The sequence below is a fragment of the Podarcis liolepis genome (genome assembly GCF_965112155.1).
Source record: "Podarcis liolepis genome assembly, chromosome: 10".
Lineage (NCBI taxonomy): Eukaryota > Metazoa > Chordata > Lepidosauria > Squamata > Lacertidae > Podarcis > Podarcis liolepis.
In genome coordinates, this window is record NC_139562.1 from 58,979,460 (window position 1) to 59,002,614 (window position 23,155).

The window sequence follows — 23,155 nt, forward strand, 5'->3', positions numbered from 1 at the left end:
CCTTGAAGAGTTGAACGGCTGTCCACTTATTTGACAGGAAGGATTCTCTTTTGCTGTGCTTCAGTTCATAGGAAGTCCTTTCCCCCCCATACTGAGCAGCTAATGAGAATTGCTGTTGCTTGCTCCCCTAATAATCTATTAAGTAGAGTAGGGGGCTACTCTAGAGAGTGTTTACAGTTTCTGCCTCTTACTCCCTCATTTGACAGATAATGAAAATGTTCCTAATGAGCCTAGAACAGTAGGATCTGTACTGGTATACTTTAGAGTTGTTAATTGAAATAAGTTTAAATGAGATGTGATTAGAGGATTGATATTCCATGTTAAATAGACCATTTAATTAATATAGTAAATACGTTTGTCTTAAGTACTTTACCATCAGTTTACATTTCAAGTATATTGACTGCGGTTTTTTTCTGAAATTTGCTATCAACAGACCAGGGTCTGTCTAATGGCCATTTGTCGTAATTGGGGACAATGCCACTGAAAGTGGCTGCTGAACTACCATCGGCATTAAACTTATTGCTGTGTTTGACTGGTAGAAAAGTGTATATCAGGCACAAGTGTATATACTGTAACTATAATCCCTGCTCCTAGAACATCTGCCCAGCTGTGGGCCACTGGTTCTCTGAGTGCTCTGAGCACTTTTTTGGCAGCTCAAGTGTACGTGTAAAGGGAGGAGACATTAACTCTGACCAGCAATACCTGAGCCAGTTCTGGGCACATTTAAATAAAAAGGGTGGAAGTTTGATTGGTTCTCTAGTATTGGGTGGATGTACATGAAGTCTGCTTTTGAGAGGGAGATTGCTGGGCTACAGATCTCTGTTAAAATGCAGTCCTAGTTGGCAAGCTCAACCTGCTCAGGAGTATCTGTATTCTGTTGCCATCATAAATCTTCAATGTCAAGGTGATGCTGTTAAGGGAATCCCCAGAATAATAATTCAATAATTCAAACCTTCATGAACTGAATCGAGGACAGACACTGCGGTGTGTGCTTGTCCCTCACCCTTCCTATCATGTACCAGCTTCATCACAAAGATCCTAGTTTGCACTGATCCACAGCTCCCCATTGTTCATACAGGGGAATTTTGGCTTGATGGTGGTTACCAAATCAGGGAAATAAAACACAATCTCATCCTGCTTTGGTCATGGACATTAAACTAGATTTTCACAGTTTGTATACAGTGGGCTGGCTTGCATGTCACGGCAAGCCCAAACTATGGCTTACTGGGACCATCCCAGTGTACTGGCTCCCAGAGAGGAACTCACACTTGCTTGTGGTCCTCCCTGGTCCTTTTAGCACAACATGACAGCTAAGCTAGCTAAGCCAAGGTTTGACATGGTGTATTGTCTGAACGCAGGATCGTGGTTAAGCCCTCTTCTCCTATAACCACAAACTGTAACCGTAGGACACACCTTGCTACAGACTGCGATTAAGAAGGAGAAACCTGAATCAGGATCCCAGGTTGGGAGAACATGCAAAGGCTTTGCTGCTGCATTGTGCTATGAGAACTGGGGAGGAGGAAAGTAGGTGTGAGTTCCTCTGTTTGTGTAGCCTGGGTAAGCCAAAGTTTGGTTTACTGTGATGTGCAAACAAAACCAATGAGGAACGGCGTTTAAAGCAAGCCAGGATATTCACACGGAAGTCTAGGACCTGGGGAGGGACAAGGGAGGTGTGTGCAGCCACAGTTATTCATAAACCATATAGTTCCATGAAGTATAACTTATTAAACTTGGCTCATCGTGCAAATGTGACCATAGTCCTGTTCTAATGAACTTTCAGAGTCCCTCTCATTTAAATGGCAACTCCAGTGTATGTTTCAGAACAGAGCCCATGAAGGCTCACTTGTTAACAATTACTCTGTTAATAATAATTAGAGTATCCTTGTGACAAGATAAGTAGATTTACATTGGCCCATTGGGATGTAGCAAGGCACTAATGCACAGAATTTGCCATAAGATGCGTTTCAGTGATATAGGCATTTTTTTCACATATTCCAATTATGAATTGAAATTGGATGACATTCACGGGAAGAAAAGCTATCATAGTTACGATGTTGATACATTAGATTATTATGAAGCTGACCTTGTAACTATTTGCATTTAATTTGCATTTGATTGCATTCCATTTCATGTGTCAAGTTGACTGGTCTGCTAAACCCTTATAGAATTTTCCATAATTGTTTGACTTCATAATTTCTGAAACCAAGTGTTTAAGGTTTTTGTCTAGTTAAACAACATAAACCACCCTAAACTTAAATTTCATAGGTTTGGAAACACTATTACATGTGATTTGGACATTGGACGCGGAAGGGTTTTAACATTTTTGAGAGCATGATTGATGCAGCACAACTTGAAAACTTTCATTGATGTGATAAATTAGCTTTCAGTGTTGCGAGTCCTTAATTGTGTCTTGCTACTTTATCTAGGGGTTGTACTGTATTAAATTTAAGGATTCCTGTTAAGGAGATACAACTTTGGTCTGTAAGTCTATGATGATCATGGGTGCAATGAGGGAGGAAAAAAAGGAGCATATTGTTTTTCTGCTGAGAAAAGCAGTTACGTCTGTCTAGGTTTGCTGTATCTTTATATTATTTAGCTTGCAGCATCCAGAAATCCGCTGTTCCACTGGATGATCTTTCAGGGCATCTAAACTTTAATGAGTGTATAAGTCTCATACATAGAGCAGGCAATGCGTCCACATTTTTAAAAATCCAACACATCTTCTGGCAAGACCCTTCTTCCTGAGGGTACAGGGAATTGAGCCTTGGCAGTTGTTGCTCCCATCTAGTCCTTTAGAGCCAATCTTTTCCCAGTCAACTCAATGAGTTTTAATCAGCTTGATTGGTCTTCTGTTGTAAGACTAAACTTTAAATTTCCTCTGAAATTTTGTATTTTGAAATATAGAACACAAAACTCGCAACATCTAATAACCCAACTCCCCGCCGCATGCAACCAGTCGCCGGCACTTCATTTTGTTGTTGTTACTTATTTGTTTTGTGTTGTTTTAGTTATTGTTAACATTCTTATGAAATCATGGACCTCCTTGAGTCTCATAGTCCAAAATCTACATACCTTCCAATATTTGCTGGTACTTTTTCTGTTGGTATAATTAACTCTTGTTACTGATAGTAGCTTTTACTGTAGGTGTCCTTATGCTAATAGTCTCAGTGATCAAGTAACAACCAGGATGGCTTCTTAATGGGATGCTTTAAAACCATGTTCATTTTCCCAGGGCAGTAATAGAAAAAGTAGACTCGTATCTCATTCTCTGTTACAACCCTATCTGCTAGCAAAGGGCTTAACCTATTTGCTAATGTTCCATTAGACGCCGAAGCCAATAGAGGACTGATGAGACTTCAGCCTACCACTGTAATAGCTACTTCAAAAGGCTGCACTTGGCTGAGTGCAGGTTATATTTATAGCTTGGTAAGTTGTTGCTATTCAGCACTGTGTCCTTCTGCGTCGCTCTGTTTGCTTAGCCTTGCTGGTGTGCTTGTCCTGTCGGTCTTTCCAGATGTGTAGTCACCATAGTTTCAGTTTATTTAAGCTTCTCAGCCTTATCTGTAGGGATATATTCATGTAGCTACTATGTGACTTGGCCTGTTCTGTGGACACAGGTGTAATTTTCTACACCTTCAGGAGTCTCTGGGAATAGAAATTTGCAGTAAGAATTTCCTTTCGTTTTCCACAGTCGTGGTGACATGCTTTCCCCATGGCTGTAGCTCGTTTGACACGGTCCTTTCATGAACACATTGCATTCTCAGTGCAAACTCATCCTTGGTGATGGCAGAGCTGCATCACGTGAGGAAAGTTTCTAAAACATCTGAACCGGCCCATAGAGTTGGTGGCAGAAATCCAAGGAGCTAAAATAGCTGGTTTATGCTCTGAAACAATGCACTCCAAGGTACAGTGTCCAAATTGGGTTTCTGCTGCCAGCGGGAGTCATTTCCAAAGCTGCAGCAACATGTTTTGCTTTCCAATGCCTCTGATCTATAGCATGCAGGAGGCTTGCTGCAGAACATAGCTCTTTTGGGGAGGCAGCTTTTTTTCTGTGGCAGTTCAATCAGCCACATGAAAATGTTGAGGGATAATTTGAACTGGGAGCACGTCCATTGTCATCCAGAAGAGAAACCTGGACCCAGAGTTTACCGAACTTAGCAGATGCATTGTGTTTCAATGATCTGAATACACAACTATACTAAACTGTTCCATCTGAACTCTGGCTTTATAATTACCTTTGCTGAAATATCACAATGTGGCTTTTGCAAATGCAGTTGCTTCCAAATGCCACTCTTTATCAGTCAGCCTCCTTATGTTTGATGTATTCTTCTCATGCTTTCATTGAAATGGTGTTTGATAGGCCTATTGTGAGCATGATGCATGAGAGGTTATGGAAGGACAGTGCATTGTTGCTAATAAAAAAGATGCTGACAAAAGGGATCTAGCATAGCTGCCGTCTTTAAAGGATGGTTTATTGCACCGGTGTCAAAATGGAGAAGTGAGAGAGCACTTGGAGTAACTCCTTTGTCATCTTTAAAATAGATTTCATGAGCGTGGTAGCCTTAGTAAGCATCTCCAAGGGAATTGTGGATGTGAATAACAGAAGTTCTTCAAGTGCTCTCACTTCATTTTAGTGCCTAGTTTGTTAGCGCCGTGGGTGAAGCTCCATGGCAGCTGTATGCAAAGAGGAGCCCCATTACAACTTGTCCATGCATATTGGCTTGAAAAGCAAAGTGCAGTGGAAACCTCTACATACAGGCAGAGCTGATGAAAGCTTTAGTTTCTAAAAATATAATTTTTACACATTGTAGGATTCTGACGTTGCCTACTTCTTTCTTTAATGAAGTCAAGGTTTGGGAAGATAATTAGATAGGTCTTTTAGGTATGGTTATTGTAGTGGTTGTCTACAACTCTAGACATTTGTTTTCCCTTTTTGCAGTCAATCAAATGTCATAGTTATAACCTAATATGTGTAGTAGTAGATAGGTAGCCGTGTTGGTCTGCCATAGTCAAAATAAAAAAATTCCTTCCAGTAGCACCTTAAAGACCAACTAAGTTAGTTCTTGGTATGAGCTTTCGTGTGCATGCACACTTCTTCAGATATCTGAAGAAGTGTGCATGCACACGAAAGCTCATACCAAGAACTAACTTAGTTGGTCTTTAAGGTGCTACTGGAAGGAATTTTTTTATTTTGACTAATATGTGTAATTAGTGCTCTGTGCTAATCATAAGTTAAAATAAGGCTTAGTTTTGGAGTTTCCTGTAGGTTTACGCTCCATATTTCTCAGTAAAGCACAGAGGATTTAAGTTATGGATAGTTTATATTAGGAAGCATTTCCCCCCCATGATTATAGTATGGCATCTTTTTTTTTTACCTCGAACTCTTGTACTATATAACACATTTGAGACCACAACTAAAAATCTTGTGTGGTGATGGGAAAACTATACATGTGCACAATTTCTCACTGCTGCTGTTCTTGAAATGGCCAGAGTCCACAAATGTGCTCCCTAGGTTGCCATATTTTCTAGTCAGTGCCAGCTGGGCTTCAGAAGTACTTGAAAGCGGCAGGACACTTTGCATCTTGACAGTATCTCTGAAGTTGTGTGGTGGTAAAGATGAGCCTCTGTTTTCTTTGGAGCCTGGAATTTAGAGGGTGGCACTTGTCTAAAGAGCAGCACCAAAGATGAAGCAAGACTTCCTCTCCCCAAGGTGTGGGAGGAACAGATAGTAACCACAACCTTAAGGTAGTTAGCACCACCACGATAAAGGCATATTATCATTGCTTCAGGAACGACTACAGAATCTGTGTGCCTGAAGTTGATGGTTTGCAACTTTCATCAGCTCCAGCCAGTATAGCCAATGCTGAAGGATAATGAGAGCTAAAGTTTAGCAACATCTGCAGGGTGACAGATTCTCCAACCCTTGCAGGAAACATGCATCACACAAATATACAGGTTTCCTTATGCCAGCTATAGGGAATCTTCCTATCATCTCCCTACTGTTAGCCATGCTGGTGGCCTTGATGGGAGTCAACAACATCCAGAGGACCCCAGGCTCCCTATCCTGACATAACATCAGTTGTTGTTGTTGTTGTTGAGTCGTTTAGTTGTGTCCGACTCTTCGTGACCCCATGGACCAGAGCATGCCAGGCACTTCTGTCTTCGACATAACATCAGAAATGATCCTAAAAGCCCTAGGTACTTAAATATTATAGGGATGCAGGTGGCGCTGTGGTCTCAACCACAGAGCCTAGAGCTTGCTGATCAGAAGGTCGGTGGTTTGAATCCCCGTGACAGGGTGCGCTCCCGTTGCTCGGTCCCAGCTCCTGCCCGCTTAGCAGTTCGAAAGCACGTCAAAGTGCAAGTAGATAAATAGGTACCGCTCTGGCGGGAAGGTAAACAGCGTTTCCGTGCGCTGCTCTGGTTCGCCAGAAGCCGCTTAGTCATGCCGGCCACATGACCTGGAACCTGTACGCCGGCTCCCTCGGCCAGTAAAGCGAGATGAGCACCGCAACCCCAGAGTAGTCTGCGACTGGATCTAATGGTCAGAGATCCCTTTACCTTTACCTTTGCTTAAATACTATTTTGTAAAAAATACGAACCAACTGTCAGCTTAAGCTGCAATTTTTTCTGTATTTCCTGGCTATGCTATTTCCAACTCGGTAGCATAACCACAGTTATACACAGTATTCTACATGTTGGATGTACCAATCGGAGGTTTATTTGCTATTTTGTTTTCAGTACCTTTTCTTCAATTCACAATCATCCATTGTTCCTCCTATTTTCAAAGCCCATCCAGGAGTACATTTTTGAGCAGCACATATATATGTGTTTTCTTTCCATTCAGGGGCAATGGCTGACTACTATGTCAGTGTAATATGGGACTGCTAATTAAGTTGGTCTTGAAGAACTCTGAATTGTCCAAAATCATATTAGCAAATTACCTATTTGCCTATTTTCTGCTGATTGTACATTCCAGTGCTACTAGAGATGGTTTATATTGTATGTCTGCAGCATCTTAATCAGCGCTAGAAACATCTCATTGATGAAAAATCAGACGTGTCTTTATTCCAGCAATATCATTTTCCTTATTACTGCCAAAATCTCCTCCTCTTCAGGAAATCCAATTAACAAAATTATGATAAATTGGGTTGTTGCTACTCATGTCTGTGGGTTTGTTTACTGCTTTTGCACAACGATGGCATTGCACTGTGTGCTTGGATATTATTCATTATACACTGTCTATCTCAGTCCATTTACCCAGTCCAAAGATTCTCGCTCCTCTTTTTAAAGAACTATTTCCCAGCTTCTCCAAGCTTTTACAAGCCATGGCTGAAACAAACTAAACGGCCTCAGCCCAGTATACCTGAAGGAGCGTCTCCACCCCTATTGTTCAGCCCGGACACTGAGGTCCAGCTCCGAGGGCCTTCCGGCAGTTCCCTTACTGCGAGAAGTGAAGTTACAGAGAACCAGACAGAGGGCTTTCTTGGTAGTGGTGCCTGCCCTATTGAAAGCCCTCCCATCAGATGTCAAAGAAATAAACAACTACCTGACTTTTAGAAGACATCTGAAGGCAGCCCTGTTTAGGGAAGTTTTTAAGGACTGATGTTTGAATGTATTTTCAATCTTTTGTTGGAAGCTGCCCAGAGTGGCTGGGGAAACCCATCCAGATGGATGGGGTATAAATATTATTATTATTAGTAGTAGTATTAGTGTTAAATTTCAACCTATCTACTAGTGGCAACTGAAGCCAGAAGATTGTGGCCTCACTGATCGCCACAAACACTGAATTCTGCTTAGCATGAGTACTGACTGTAAGCTGCCTAGGAGGGGGGGGGGGGGAGGATTTTGTTTTGAAAGACAACATGTAAATCCTTCAAGTAAAGTAAATACTTTGTATTAGTTACTCTGTGGATTCACTAGCTTAGATCATTGCCTTCTACTGCAAATCATCAGCAAACTTATATAGTTTTAAATTCGTATTTAATTGTGGTAGAGCCAGTAGCCTAAAAACCAAATTTTGCAGCATTGGGAATTTGTACATAAGCTATTGATGCTTCAAAGTTGTATTTATTTTTTTTAATGATATTTATTAAGAATTTTAGAGTTACAGAAAAACCAAAAAAAGAAAAAGAAAAACTAAAAAAAGAAAAAAAAGAACAAACCACAATCAAACAATACAACACAATCAAAAGACAAAAATAAGCCACAAAACAAATCCAATATTCTCCGATCCTTAACTGCCATTACCTTCTTTCTTTGACCTCCTCACTCCTCCCTTTTTTTGTATCCTAGTTATTAATTGTCACAGCAAATCCTTTCCATTTTTCATAATATTCTGTCATTACACTACCTTAATCTATTTTAACCTTATCTTACTATAGAAGACCCTAAAACTTAAAATTTAAATCTTATTTCATAACCCTAACATATTCTTACATAATTCTTTTAACATTTTTGCTAAAGCCAAATAGTTTCATTCCAGCATTTTTCTAACATTCATCAATTTTATAAAGCAGTCCTAATAAAATTTTTTCCCCCTTCCAATCTTCATCCAGCGCCTCTTCCTCCTGGTCCCGGGTTTTGTCAGTCCTTTCTATCCCATCAATCAAGCGCATTAACCTGCTAATCTTATGTCCTAGGCCCTTAAGTCTCTTCCATGTCCCTTCCGCGGCTCTTCTTCATATTTATACCTGTACTTTACTTTGTCTTCTGCTCCTTTCACTCGTGGGAAGTCCAACTTGACAGTGTTTTTGACCCTTCTCGACAAATCAGTCCCTTTTCCATATTCCACACAAAACCCCATATGGTATTTAAGAACATGTTTCAAAGTCCCTCCAGAATTAAGAGCCCCCACAACCCCAAACATCTCACGGCCCATTGCCAGACTTGAAAAGTCCAAACATCCCTGCATAGGGGGGTCTATCCAACCCCCCATTTCCAAACCAAACCAAACTTTATCCTTCCAAATCTGGCAAAGTAGTATGTTTTGTGTAATTGATTTGTAGACAGTGTTGATACACCATAACATTGATTAGTTATGGTTGAAAGTATTGTGCTGCTAGTTTACTAACGGTGCAATCATGTGCAGGTTTTCTCAGATGTCCTATTCAGTTGAATGGGACTTATTCCCAAGTAGGTTATTCCCAATTTCAGTAGAAATGGATATTTCTTTTCTTTTTGCAGTTGCTTAATTTTGAAGGCTGTCAGTCATTTTGCTTCAATAAGTAAACTAGATTTACATCAGTTAAAGTGAAATAAATATATGTATTAAAAAACCTCAGTTAAGACACCTTTTGCGAGATTCTGAAGGGAAAAGAAGAAGCTGTAATGCAAAATTACTATTTTAACCATCACTCACAGGCTGGAGAAATGACCGTCTTTGGTAGTACTTCGTCACTTTTGGGATTAGGGTATATTCTGCTTTAAATGGCTTTCAACATAAGCAAGATCATTTCAGGGTGACTGGGAAAGATCCAGTTTAAATGACACATCGACTCCAGCTGTAGACAATATCAATTTGCTGCCATTCTTTCCATTAGAAGGAATGCTAATGGTGGAAGTTGTAATCCAAAACAGCTAGAGGGCACCAGGTTGGGAAGGCCTGTTCTAGCCTGATATAACTTATTCTCTCTAACAGCTATCTTAACTCCTAGCCCCTTTACTAGACCTACTCTCTCTCCTCTAACTCCTGTTGGAAGACAAGTTTTTATTTTCAATTCATTTTTTTTACTGAAATAATATTCATTTTAAAAAAATAAAGCATTAAAATTGGATGAAATTGTGGCTTTTTGAAACACTTTATGTTTAACTGCTGTGCATTTGAAACTAAAGAGGCCATTTGGTTGGGAGTAGTTCCCTCCAATTGGTACCACTTCATTTCACACATGCAGTAAAAATAGTAATTTTTGTGCTGTTTGACCTACTTACTTAAACAGAGCAGCTTCATGGGATATAATTATTTGAGTGAGGTTTATTCATTCTAAAAGCCATATTGACTGTGGAAGTCTCAGTGCTCTGTTGCACTCTCTAGCTGTCGTTCGATATCTTGTCAACCCCGGCAGCTTCTTCTGAATATCTGTTTATGCAACACTTCCCTTCTGCATATGATAGCTCTTGATATTTAGGTGCGTTGGAAAGTTTTAGCAAACCTTTTGGTATAAATCTCATATTTATTTTTTAAAAATTGAGACTGATGTGATTTCCCAGTCTCATTTTCAAAAAATCATGCTGGAGCAATGTGCCTGAAGACTTGCAATGAGAACGAGATGTTTTACACTTGCAAGATCTTGTTTACAAACCAAAAGTCTGGATAGTGACAGTACAGTAGTGCCTCGCAAGACGAAATTAATTCGTTCCGCGAGTTTTTTCGTCTAGCGAATTTTTCGTCTTGCGAAGCACAGTGCCGGAAAAGTTTTGGAAAAGCTTCAAAAATCACCAAAAACCTCAAAAAAGGCTACCACACCGCGTTCTATGCGTTGCTCCTCGAAGTCAAGTCGCAACTGTATTAACGGTGTTAAGAAAAAGGAAACAAACTTGCAAAAAACGCAATACGTTTTTGTCTTGCGAAGCAAGCCCATAGGGAAATTCGTCTTGCGAAGCAGCTCAAAAACCGCAAAACCCTTTCGTCTAGCGAGTTTTTCGTCTTGTGAGGCATTCGTCTTGCGGGGCACCACTGTATTTGAAAAAGTCAGAGACCTAGTCATAAATGCTTGCTATGCATTGTAGAGAGAAGAAAGCTTTAGGCTCCCAGGTTCTTGATCCTTGGATTAACAGCCATAATGGTTCAAGAGAGAACTGCAGACCTGCTTAGTCATATTTCGATTCCAGCTGTTCTATAAGCACAGTTGAATCTGTACTACTCAGTATCTTGCTTCAGCTATTTTGTTACGTGCATCTGCTTCAGATGAACATTAAAGGTAAAGGACCCCTGACCATTAGGTCCAGTCGTGACCGACTTTGGGGTTGCGGCGCTCATCTCACTTTATTGGCCGAGGGAGCCGGCGTACAGCTTCCGGGACATGTGGCCAGCATGACTAAGCTGCTTCTGGCGAACCAAAGCAGCGCACGGAAACACCGTTTACCTTCCCGCCGGAGCGGTACCTATTTATCTACTTGCACTTTGACCTGCTTTTGAACTGCTAGGTTGCCAGGAGCTGGGACCGAACAACGGGAGCTCACCCCTTCGCGGGGATTCGAACCGCCGACCTTCTGATCAGCAAACCCTAGGCTCTGTGGTTTAACCCACAGCGCCACCCGTGTCCTTTTTCTCTAAACCTTTTCTCTTGGCTTAGTGGCAAAACTGAGCTGTTATCATATGCAAAATAAAGAATGGAACGCTAAATTATTTTTATTACCAAAATCTATATCTGACCTTTTTGTAAAATAAATGAGGTGGCACATATATTAAAAGTGCACCATCATTTAAGAAAGGAATCAGTTCTGACAGATTCAAGATATTAAGTCACAATAATTTGGCACCACAGTCCCATGCTTAACTACTCTGAAGTAAGCCCCATTTAGTTCAATTGCACCTACTCTCAGGAAAGTGTGTAGAGGATTGCAATCTAGTTCTCCCAAATCATGCTTGTAATGTTGCACGCTCCTGAGAGTAATTCTTCTCTGAGCTTGAGCGGGAAGTGTTTTTGTCGTTCGGAAAGCTCTAACTCCTACATCCTCCTTACTCTGTAAATGTTTTGTGATTGGCTTCCCAAATTCCTTACCATGGTTCAAGAGTGTGCTGCCTGTTTTGTATATGCTGGTTCCATCATTAATACACCTCTCAGAATGCGCTCCTGCACATTTGTAGACGGTGTGAGGCAGAGGTCAAGCATCTATCCATGCAACTGGTTGGTTGAATTATCCCCTCATGGAAATATTTTGTACGTTTCCAGCTATTGCATATAACTGTCTCTTCCCTCATTGTGGAACATTGTATTCACATTATGTCGTGTATTGCAAAGCAGAAAGTCCAGTTCATGTCCCTTTTGCAGGCAAGTAGTTAATCGTGCACAAATCATTTTAGCAGATTATCTGGCAACGTTCCTAGCATCATTGACTAATAATTGTTAGCAAATAGTGAGGCAGACATCGTAGGCCTAGCGATCTGCTCCACTTAAAGGGTACAGTTTTGATGTATCAGCATAGCAAACCATATTTGTGCAGCCATAGAACTCCCTGGTATATGTAACCATAAAATTGTAAACAGTTCTTTCGTTTGAATGAAACCAGGCCATTTTGAGAAACAACAAATATGAATTAATTGCAACCATGGAAGGGCTAGCTTTGTAGTGTTTAATTGAACCCACAGTAACTTTCTGTGTTCAGTAGTAATTAGCACAGATTGATTACAAAAGTTTAATAGTTGAGGGTTGTGGCAAAATGTAATTCTTGACTGATTCCCCCCCCCCCCAATTTTGTAAACATATTTATAATCCTAGTAACAGTATTAACAGTGACTTGTGGAATAATGAGTTGCTCTGTAATTAGGTTATGCTAATGAAACAGTCTGTTGCATGCTGTGTATTTCCTTATGAAAAATTAAAATACAAATTATGAGTCTTTGATTCATTGTTCATACTAAAGGAGCTTTCTGAATTCACTTTCACTTATCCAAAGGTGCTTTTAATTAGCTAAGTATTGGCAATTTAATATATCTGAATATATCAAGGCAGAGCAGTGGTCAAGGGCATTTAGTAAATGGCATCTAAAAATAAAATTCCTTTCCTAGTCCATTGTTTACTTGCTCTTCTACATCTTGAAGCCTTTTTTGTGATTTAGTGTCACTGAAACAGAAGTGGCATTTTATTCATTATTGGTTGTGAATCCGAAAATGTTTTATAGCTTGTTTATAACATGAGTTGGTGAACTGATTCAAAGCAGCACATAAATCAGATGTTCTTACTGTGAGCCATAACACTAGTGGGCCCCACTAGTGGGTCTTTCCTTATTTCCAGGGTTCCACCCCGAGACAGCAACATGCCATTACTGCTCTGTAGCCCTTTTAAGAGAGCGGCTCCCCCTCCCTCTATATCTGTCATGCTTGAATTCTATGTACACATCTATTAACATTAAGAAAGAAAGAAAAATAAGATACATATTCTTGCATTTTTATTTATTTTTGCTTTAAAGGGGGGTAAGGTAAAGGGACCCCTGACCGTTAGGTCCAGTCGTGGCCGACTCTGGGGTTGCGGTGCTCATCTCGCTTTATTGGCCAAGGGAGCCGGCGTACAGCTTCCGGGTCATGTGGCCAGCATGACTAAGCCACTTCTGGCAAACCAGAGCAGCGCACGGAAACGCCGTTTGCCTTCCCGCCGGAGAATTTATCTACTTGCACTTTGATGTGCTTTCGAACTGCTAGGTTGGCAGGAGCAGGGACCGAGCAACGGGAGCTCACCCTGTCACAGGGATTCGAACCACCGACCTTCTGATCGGCAAGTACTAGGCTCTGAGGTTTAACCCACAGCGCCACCCGCGTCCCATTTAAAGGCGGGAGTAGACCTCAAAAGCTACCAAGTTTCGTTTATAAGTGGGTCCTACTTTGAGAAGTGCAGATATAAATTATTTTTGAAATGTCATTCCTTTTTAGGCTCAAAATAGTCATTAATGGAGAACACGCAGTTACTATGGGAAAGGTTGACATGGTGTTGTGTTGTAAGCTGCTCAGCCTTAACTGGGGGTTGTGTGTAGGATCAGAGGAACTCAAAACAGTGTTGCATCATGCATTGTGAGGTAGCAGTAGGCAGTTCTCCTTGAAGGAAGTGCTTATTTAATGGCCCAGCCACCAGAACAGCAGCATGTCTCTTTCTCAGATTTGAAGCTTGCTATGAATGCAGTGAGAGATTTTACTGTCTTGGGTTCCATGATCACTGCAGATGGTGACAGCAGTCACGAAATTAAAAGACGCCTGCTTCTTGGGAGAAAAGCAATGACAAACCTAGACAGCATCTTAAAAAGCAGAGACATCACCTTGCCGACAAAGGTCCGTATAGTTAAAGCTATGGTTTTCCCAGTAGTGATGTATGGAAGTGAGAGCTGGACCATAAAGAAAGCTGATTGCCGAAGATTTGATGCTTTTGAATTATGGTGCTGGAGGAGACTCTTGAGAGTCCCATGGACTGCAAGAAGATCAGACCTCTCCATTCTGAAGGAAATCAGCCCTGAGTGCTCACTGGAAATACAGATCCTGAAGCTGAGGCACCAATACTTTGGCCACCTCATGAGAAGAGAAGACTCCCTGGAAAAGACCCTGATGTTGGGAAAGATGGAGGGCACAAGGAGAAGGGGATGACAGAGGATGAGATGGTTGGACAGTGTTCTTGAAGCTACCAGCATGAGTTTGACCAAACAGGGAGGCAATGGAAGACAGGAGTGCCTGGCGTGCTCTGGTCCATGGGGTCACGAAGAGTCGGACACGACTAAACGACTAAACTACAATGACATGAAAGCAAAGCTTGTATGCTGTTTTCGGACTTCATAAATCTGCAAAAATTCATCTCTAGCACCTATCGGTGATGGTGACCATCCTGGAGTAAAGGTGGTAGTCTTTTCAATCCAGGCAGCAACCAAACAATTTGATTGTACTTTCTCATGCATTTGAACCACCAAAAGACCATCACTGGTCTTGCTCTCAATTTCACCATTCAGTAATGCATCTTGCAAAGTGTAATTAATTCACTTTTCCTTGTGTTGCTTTGCTGCTTCCTGTGGAGAAGGCGTCTTGTTAAAGCCCTTCTAAATGAATTACTCTTTTCTTTTTTTTTTTTTTGCTCAGAGGAGATTTTCACAAGAATAGGATAATATTCTGTGAAGGAGTAAACAGCAGCTAACAGCAGTGCTTGCAGAAACCGTAGCACTTGGATCAGCATGTCACAGCAGTTTTTCTTTAGGCAGCTATTTTGCTATCTTCCACACTTACACAGACAGCGTGATGAGAATCGCCGCAGGAAGCTGAAGAAAATGAGAGACATTGCTGTGAGACATTATAATTGGGATTTTTTGTACAGTGATATCTTCCTATCCACGTATATATTGACAAAGATGCATGTTGTCCTGCTACTTAGAAAAGAAAAGAAAATCTACATACTGTTTAATTCTTATGCTGCAACGTTTGTGGATTAAACTTGTTGATAGCCCTAAAAGACATCTTAACGCTGCTTCTAAAAGGATTACATTATTCATGCAGTTCCATTCTCAGCATTCGCTCTGCTTTATTCAAATGGTCCCTTACTCTATATTCTTAATGAGTCTGTATGGATTGCTCATCATATTCTACACACTCTCTCTCCCTCTGTGCTCTGCAGATCTGCTAGTGAATTTACAGTTGACAGCTTTTTCTCTGGTAGCATTCCTGTGCCATCTAGTAGGATATAATACCCAGAAACCAGCAGATGAAGCCTTTCCTCCTCATTGAGTCTTTGCGGCTGAAGATGAAAGAGTTCCACCTGTTCATTCTTGCCTGATAAGAACCAGTTAAATACACAGGCACAGCCAGCAGAACATTGGCAGTCTTAGCTGAAATTGGAGGTAGAAGACAAAATGGGGCAAATAACTAACCACTCTGATTGAACACACCCCAGAGTTTACTTTCTGATTGCACTGTGGAGACTGGTAGTTCTTAAGATTTTGAAACCATTTTTTTTAAGGCCAGAGGAGTAACATTTACACACTGTGGACATTCTTTTTGTTTGAATGCTAGATGGATCTGTTAGGATTCTTGATCCGTGTTTGCAGTCATGGGATTGCTGTCTATCACGTGATGGTGTATGTTTTCATTCCGCAGAGTGGGAAGTGACGGAGACAGGATTTTTTTTGGTATTACTGTGTTCCATGAAGTGGGACTATTGTCATTTGTTCTTTCTCTCTTTACTGTCTGATGAGAAAGAGGAAGGAGCTAAGTCAGAATGCTCCGAGTGTATTATATGTAAATAAAGTAGATAAGCCAAAATGCTGTGCCTACTGAGTTCTGTTACACAAACTGCAAATACTCTGCAGGATTGTAAGTGTGCTTATGCTTTTTGATACAAATCGCTGTGATGTTTGGGATGAATAATGCTTTTGAAGCTCCCGAACGATCGGCCAGGAGGGAGAGAACATGCCCATTGGGCATGTGTCTCTACCAGGGTCCTACATGAGTGTAGGACGATCCTAACAGGATCATCAGGCTAAGAGGTATCTGCAAACGCAGCCTCTCAGAATTGTTTCTCTCTTCCCCTTTCTGCAGGGATGGGGAACCCTTTTCAACTTGAGAAGTTCATTCCCTACTGGGCAGCTTTCTCAGGGCTACATACCAATAATGGCGGTGAGGACCAGAGGCAAAAGTGAGCAGAGCGATTAATGTAGATTTTCCCTTTGCATAGTAGGTTAGTTTCTGTACATACTCGCACTCCTTTCTGTTCACCAACCGGACAAGCAAAATGCATTATTGGGAGCGTTCCAGCCAGGCAAAAATGTCTGGTATGAATCAGGTCATAGAATAGAATCATAGAATTGCAGAGTTGGAAGAGCATCATATAGTCCAACCCCCTGCAAGGCAGGAATCTCAGCTAAAGCATCCATGCCAGATGGCTATCCAACCTTTACTTTAAAACCTCCAAGGAAGGAGAGTCTACAACCTCCCGAGGGAGACCGTTCCACTGTCAGAAAGTTTTTTCTGAAGTTTTGTCGGAATCTCCTTTACAGTGGTGCCCCGCAAGATGATATGCCTCGCAAGACGGAAAACTCGCTAGACGAAAGAGTTTTCCGTTTTTGAGGTGCTTCGCAAAACAAATTTCCTATGGGCTTGCTTTGCAAGACGACAATGTCTTGCGAGTTCCTGCTGGTTTTTTTTCCTCCCCCCCCACTTTTCTAAGCCGCTAAGCCGCTTATCAGCTGAGCCGATCAGCAGATAAGCCGCTAAAAGCCGCTAATAGTGCTAAAAGCCGCTAATCTGCTAATCCGTCAATGGGCTTGCTTCGCAAGATGAAAAAAACGCTAGACGAAGAGAATCACAGAACGGATTCTTTTCATCTTGCGAGGCACCACTGTATTATTGTAACCTGAAGCCATTGGTTTGAGTTCTACCCTCCAGAGCAGGAGAAAACAAGCGTGTTCCCTCTTCTATGTGATAATCCTTTAAATATATGAAGATGGCTATCATATATTCTCTCAGTCTCCTCTTTCTCAGGCTAAACATACTCAGCTCCTTCAACTGTTCCTTATAGGCATGGTTTCCAACCCTCCTCTTTCTTGTAGAGCATTCAGTTTTTGGCATTGGCTAGCCCAGGGGTCAGCAAACTTTTTCAGCAGGGGGCCGGTCCACTGTCCCTCAGACCTTGTGGGGGGCCGGACTATATTTTGGAAAAAAATAAACGAACAAATTCCTATGCCCCACAAATAACCCAGAGATGCATTTTAAATAAAAGCACACATTCTACTCATGTAAAAACACACTGATTCCCGGACCGTCTGGGGGCCGGATTGAGAAGGCTGCATCGGGCCTCTGGGCCTTAGTTTGCATACCCATGCACTAGCCAATACAGATCTTCCTCCTGCCAGGCCTGCTGAACATACAACAGAATTATAGGTCTGGTTTTGTCCTGACTTGGGGCTCACCTCACTGACTGTGCAGCAGCTGTTCTAAAATGCATCATTACTCTGTGACATAAGAAAAATTACAGTGGTGCCTCGCAAGACGAAAAGAATTCGTTCCGCGAGTCTTTTCGTCTTGCGATGTTTTTCGTCTTGCGAAGCATGGTCCGTCGCAACTGCGCCTCTTCAAGTGGCTTTAAAAAAAAAGCGCAAGACGTTTTCGTCTTGCAAAGCAAGCCCATAGGGAAATTCGTCTAGCGAAGCAACGCAAAAACGGAAAACCCTTTCGTCTAGCGAGTTTTTCGTCTTGCGAGGCATTCGTCTTGCGGGGCACCACTGTACTTTATTATTACCATGGTTTTGCATATGGAAATTGAGGTATGTTGCTATTTGGCAGGAAAACAGATCTTAGGGCCACAGACTTCTGCAGAGTCGGGCACACTTGGGTTTGCTTAGCCTGGATTGAATTGTAAATTTAGTCTAGAGTCTCAAGTACAGCATTGGTCAAAAACGGCTATCAATATTGGTTTTGATATCTTTTCTTTGCCATCACTGGTAAAAGCAAATCTAAGCTAAGCAACAACTGCCGCTTAACAAACATTTCATTATTTTTCCAGGGTTGGACATCAGTAGACTGCAGTTGTGGGAGGAATGTAACTTTATATCAATTAATTTTGAAGCAATTACAATTCTGATAAACTTATTCATTGCTGATACCTATTCACACTTGTTTGCTGATCTATTAGGGCTTGGAGCAGAAAACGTAACTGGAACTTGTCCTTCAGTGTAGCTAGTTATTAATGGGACTCTGTGTATACTGCAGCAAATATGTGTCCCCAAGTGCCACAGGTGTGATATTTCTCTTGAGGACACTTCTACATCTCTCTCTGCCCTTGCAATCCTAACTCAACACACGTAATCTTAAGAAGGTGATCTTGGTTGGCCTTGGACGTTGTGATGTGAAATGGGCTGGAATTAGTTGTGGATAGATTTCATGCATTTTCAGATTTTTATGGTGGTGTGCCATAGTCCTTTAAGTTACCACAGTGGATTTGATTTGATTTGGTTTTTCCTGTGCATTTCTAATATCAGGGTTGAATGATTGTTCGAAAACACCAGGTTTAGCTGAATAGTGCTTTTAGTCCTTAGTAAAGGTCGTACGGTTTAATGTTTATGGATAAGGTTAGTGATTGCTATATCTTGTATATGTGTGTAAACCTTTTGTTTATTCCATGCACTTCATTGGTGTATCTTTTTTCCCTCTCTCTTTTACCAAACAGAAGAAGAAGTGGAAAATTTTGATGTTTCCAGTCTGCCCGCCGAAGTGCTGCAGAACATTGAAGCTGACAGTTTCTGGTGCATGAGTAAACTGCTTGATGGCATTCAGGTAAATTGATTTCCCCTTCTCTAACCATTGGGATAACTGATTAGCATTGTGGCCAATAACAGCATTAAGAGTGTTGAAAAAGAATATACCTGACGAGTAGAATAGGGCAGTAGATGCCACCATATTTTAAAAATGTGAAATGTAAACAGGACATTGGTATTTATGAGGTACATTTTGAAATTGGTTCTCCTTCCCGGTGTTCACCAGTACAACCTTCTTGAGCTTGATTGAAAACATACTGTTTTTCCACATGTTGGTCGACAGTTTTCTTTTCTTTTTTAAAAAGTAGGCTATTCCGATATGATTGCTATTTTATTGTGAGTGTTTCTGGTCAGGGATGAGGCCAAACAGTCTTCGTAACTTGCTTCTCACCTGTGCAGTCTTGTGTTAACTGGCAGGTTTCTTTCTGGCAGGAATGCTCATTCTGTTGCCTAGGAGTGGGGGGAACATTTTCAGCTGGAAGGTCTTATTCCCTTCTGGGCAAGTTGCTTATGCTTTATATGTTAACACAAGCACACCAAACAGCTATTTCAAGATTGGTGTTACACACTTCTGGTAGGTTGTCATATAATAGCTTAGCCACTGCATTTTGCACAAACCTCAGCTTCTGAAACATCTTCAAGGGCAGCCCCACGTAGAGCATATTGCAGTAATCTATCCTTGAAGTCAACAGTGCATGGTCACTGCAGTCAAGCTTTCCAAGTCCAGGAGCAGTTGTAAGTAGCAAATCAGTGTGATCTGGGATAAGGCTATTGACGGCAACTAGTCATGATGCCTATGCATTTTCTCCAGGATCAGACGCAAAGCAGCTCTGAATGTCAACTGTTGGGGAATAACACAGAAGGTTATTTTCTTCATATCCTGCTTGTAAACTTCCCTAGAGTCATTTGATTGGCCAGTGGCGGGAAAAGCATGTTGGACTATAGATAAGTCTTTGGTCACATTCAGCAGGGCAGTTATACAGTTTTGTCCAGGAAACATGCTGGGAAGAAGAATAAAAAATCCTGGTCTGTATGGCAGTCCACTACACATGGTTGGCTTACCTTGTGGAAAGGATTCTTCCATTGCCTTCAGTGATGCTCATGAATATCATCATCAAACCTTTATTGGCATCATTTACAAACATTCAGAATAAGTAGGCCAATGCGATCTCGTCGCCATTTCAACAGTACAGTCATTTGCCAAAGGGAAGAAGAGGCGAGCAATCTATTTCACCTCTGTGGGTCTCCAGCAAAGGCAGGATCCTGTAGCGTACTTCGGTGGCAAAAAATCAAATAGAGGAACTTAGCTACTGTCTTGGTGAGCTCCTGGTCTCTCCCCTGTAATAAGAAGCGTATGACCTCTGTCTCTGGTTTCCATATTGGGATACATAGCTGGTCTAAGAATTGTTGGTGGAGATCATCATACCTTTTACATTTAAGGACCATGTGAGCTAGAGTTTCCACCAGGTGGGCATTGTCCCATTAAACTTTAATTAGTTTAATGCTAATGATATGTCCAGTGCGCTTCCGATGCCACAATGTCCCATTACAGCAGAGCATTTCGCACAGCGGCTCAAGAAGGGCTGGAGAGTCAGCATCTTTTCAATAAAGGAATCTTGGAGCAAGCGGTTTGGAACTCAAATAAAAGGTTTATTTACACAAAAACAAAAACCCTGGTGAAGAATCACACATTTCAGCAAACACGCCCCCAAAAGAAAAGGAAAGGGGGAAGGAGGGAGCGGCAAACACACAAGTGAGTTGACTATTTATACAAACTCACATTCCTGGAAGGTTAACGACCTCCAGCTGCTCAGTGACTAGAGCGTCTTGATTAGAGCTTCTTAACCCTTTAATACCAACACCCCCTCTCACTCGTAACACTGAGCTGTACCAACCTTAATTCAAATTTAAACCTGAACAGAAACATTTATGAGATTGCGGACTCAAAGCTTTTGTAAAACCGTCTGCGAGATTTTCTTGGCTTGGACAATACTTTAGTTCAATTAAACCTTGTTTTACACTTTGGCATACATTTTGATAACGGATATCCAAGTGTTTTGTGTGTGCCTTGAATTGGCCTGATTTAGCTAGTTTAATACAAGGTTGATTGTCTTCCCACACTCTGATAGGTAGGGAACATTCTCCAAACAATTCTTGTACCAGTTGCTTATAAAATTCCAGTTCTCTACATACATCTGATAATGCATTGAACTCAGATTCAGTTGAACTTAAAGCTATAAGTGATTGTTTTCTTGATCTCCAACCAATTAGTGCATTTCCAAATTTTATCGCCATTCCTGACACTGATTTTCTATCTGGTCCAGCATCTGCCCAACTGCTGTCAGCCCAACATTCAAGTTGTGTGCTGCCCTCTGCTGATAGTTTTAAGCGAAACCTTTTGGTAGTTTGGAGATACCTTAAAACTCTTTTTACTCCTTGCCAAGCATGCATTGATGGTTTTTCAGCTTGTCTACACAGCATGTTGACAGCATATGTTATATCGGGCCGAGTCCACTGTGCAATGTGGAGTAGACTGCCTATCGCTGACTGGTAAACCCCGGGATTACTGAACTCTGCATGTTGCTCAGTTTGAGCATCCTTTGTGTAACTTAACTCCATTGGGGTTTTAACACCAGCACAGTTGTCCATTTTAAACCTTTCCAGCAACTGCTGGATCTTAGCTTCTTGGCTGAGCCAATAGTTCCCATCTTCATCTTGCTGTATTTTAACTCCTAGATAAACAGATACATTGCCTAGTGATTTTATCTGAAACCTTTCTCCAAGCTTTGTGGCAAATTGTTGTGCAAGTTTATCGTCCTTTCCACTGTATAATAAATCGTCAACAAATATCAAGACTGCTTCTTGTTCACATCCCGAGCCTTTTAGATAAAGACACGCATCTGCTGCGCTCTTTCTGAACCCCATGCTCTCTAGAGCATCGTTTAAGCAGGAATTCCAATTACGGGCGGACTGTTTCAACCCATAAATGGATTTGTGTAGGCGCCAGACCTGGTTTGGCTTGTCTCCTTCAAAACCTGGTGGTGGCGTCATATAGACTTCCTCCTGTAAGTCTGCATTTAAATAAGCCACATTGACATCAAAATGAAACAGCTTATTTCCCTTCTTAGCTGAAGAGGCTAAAAGCATTCTTAATGACTCTGATCTTGAAGTAGGGGCATAAATTTGAGAATAGTGAACTCCTTTGCGCTGCGAAAACCCTTTTGCAACTAGTCGGGCTTTATATTGCAACTCCTCAGTAGTTGTGGGCTTTAAACGATATACCCATCGACAACCTACAGCTTGTTGCCCTTTTGGAAGCTCTGTACTTGTAAACACACCGAGAGACTTCATTGAAGCCATCTCTTTTTCCATTGCTTCCTGCCACTTTGCGGCTTCTGAGCTTGGAAGCTGTTGTACCTCTATATAGCTATCTGGCTCACACTGTGCCATATTTACGTATACACTTATCACCTTAAACCGCTCTGGCGGCTTGCCCTTCGTGGCACGTTTTGACCTGCGCAATTGCTCCTCTTGTGCCCCCTCTGACCGTTGGCTGTCAGAATCTGTCTCAGACTTTATGTCTGGACGTGCCTCTAGGGATAAAGACCTCCGTTTAGATACCTCCCTTGGGCTTGGTGTTGCAGGCGACCTACTTCGCTTTTGCTGTCTGCTAGGCCTACTGACTGGCGATGTTGGAACACTCTTAGATTCTGGCTTTTCTACCTTAGGAGAAGAACCTTGTGCCTGGTCAGAATCTGCATCTGAACCATGTGCACCATCCCCTTCTGGCTCATCACCCTCTGGACTTTCATTCTCAGCATAAATGCCCAAATCATCTCTCAAAATGTCAGGGTTAGCATGTAAGTGAGTCCATCCGGATTGCTCACAAAATTCAGCGCTCCTACTGAGGACCACTCTTGTAGTATCCCCATCTGGGTTCACGAACCTCCAAGATTTGGCGTGTGGTTCGTACCCACAAAAGATGAGTTTCCTAGCCCTTGGACCTCCCTTTCTCCTTAACGCTTTTGGGATAAGTACATAGGCTTGAGATCCAAACACCCGAAAGTAATTAACTTTGGGCTTCTTCCCATATAAAGCAAAATATGGCGTAGTATCAATTACCGAATTATATACTCGGTTCAGAACATGAGTAGCCGTCTGCCAGGCTTCCGCCCAGTAACTTTGAGGAAGTTTAGCATCAAACAACATAGAGTTTGCC

At 41.6% G+C, this 23,155-nt stretch overlaps 1 protein-coding gene across 1 annotated transcript in view; it reads left to right on the top strand.

The window, feature by feature from the left end:
- The window catches only part of TBC1D22A (TBC1 domain family member 22A), a 119,170-nt gene that overhangs the window by 39,442 nt on the left and 56,573 nt on the right, over nucleotides 1-23,155 (top strand). The window contains exon 9 of the mRNA XM_083463612.1: nucleotides 18,849-18,955. Within this exon, the coding sequence (XP_083319738.1) occupies nucleotides 18,849-18,955 (107 nt within the window). The remainder of the gene's footprint in view (nucleotides 1-18,848; nucleotides 18,956-23,155) is intronic.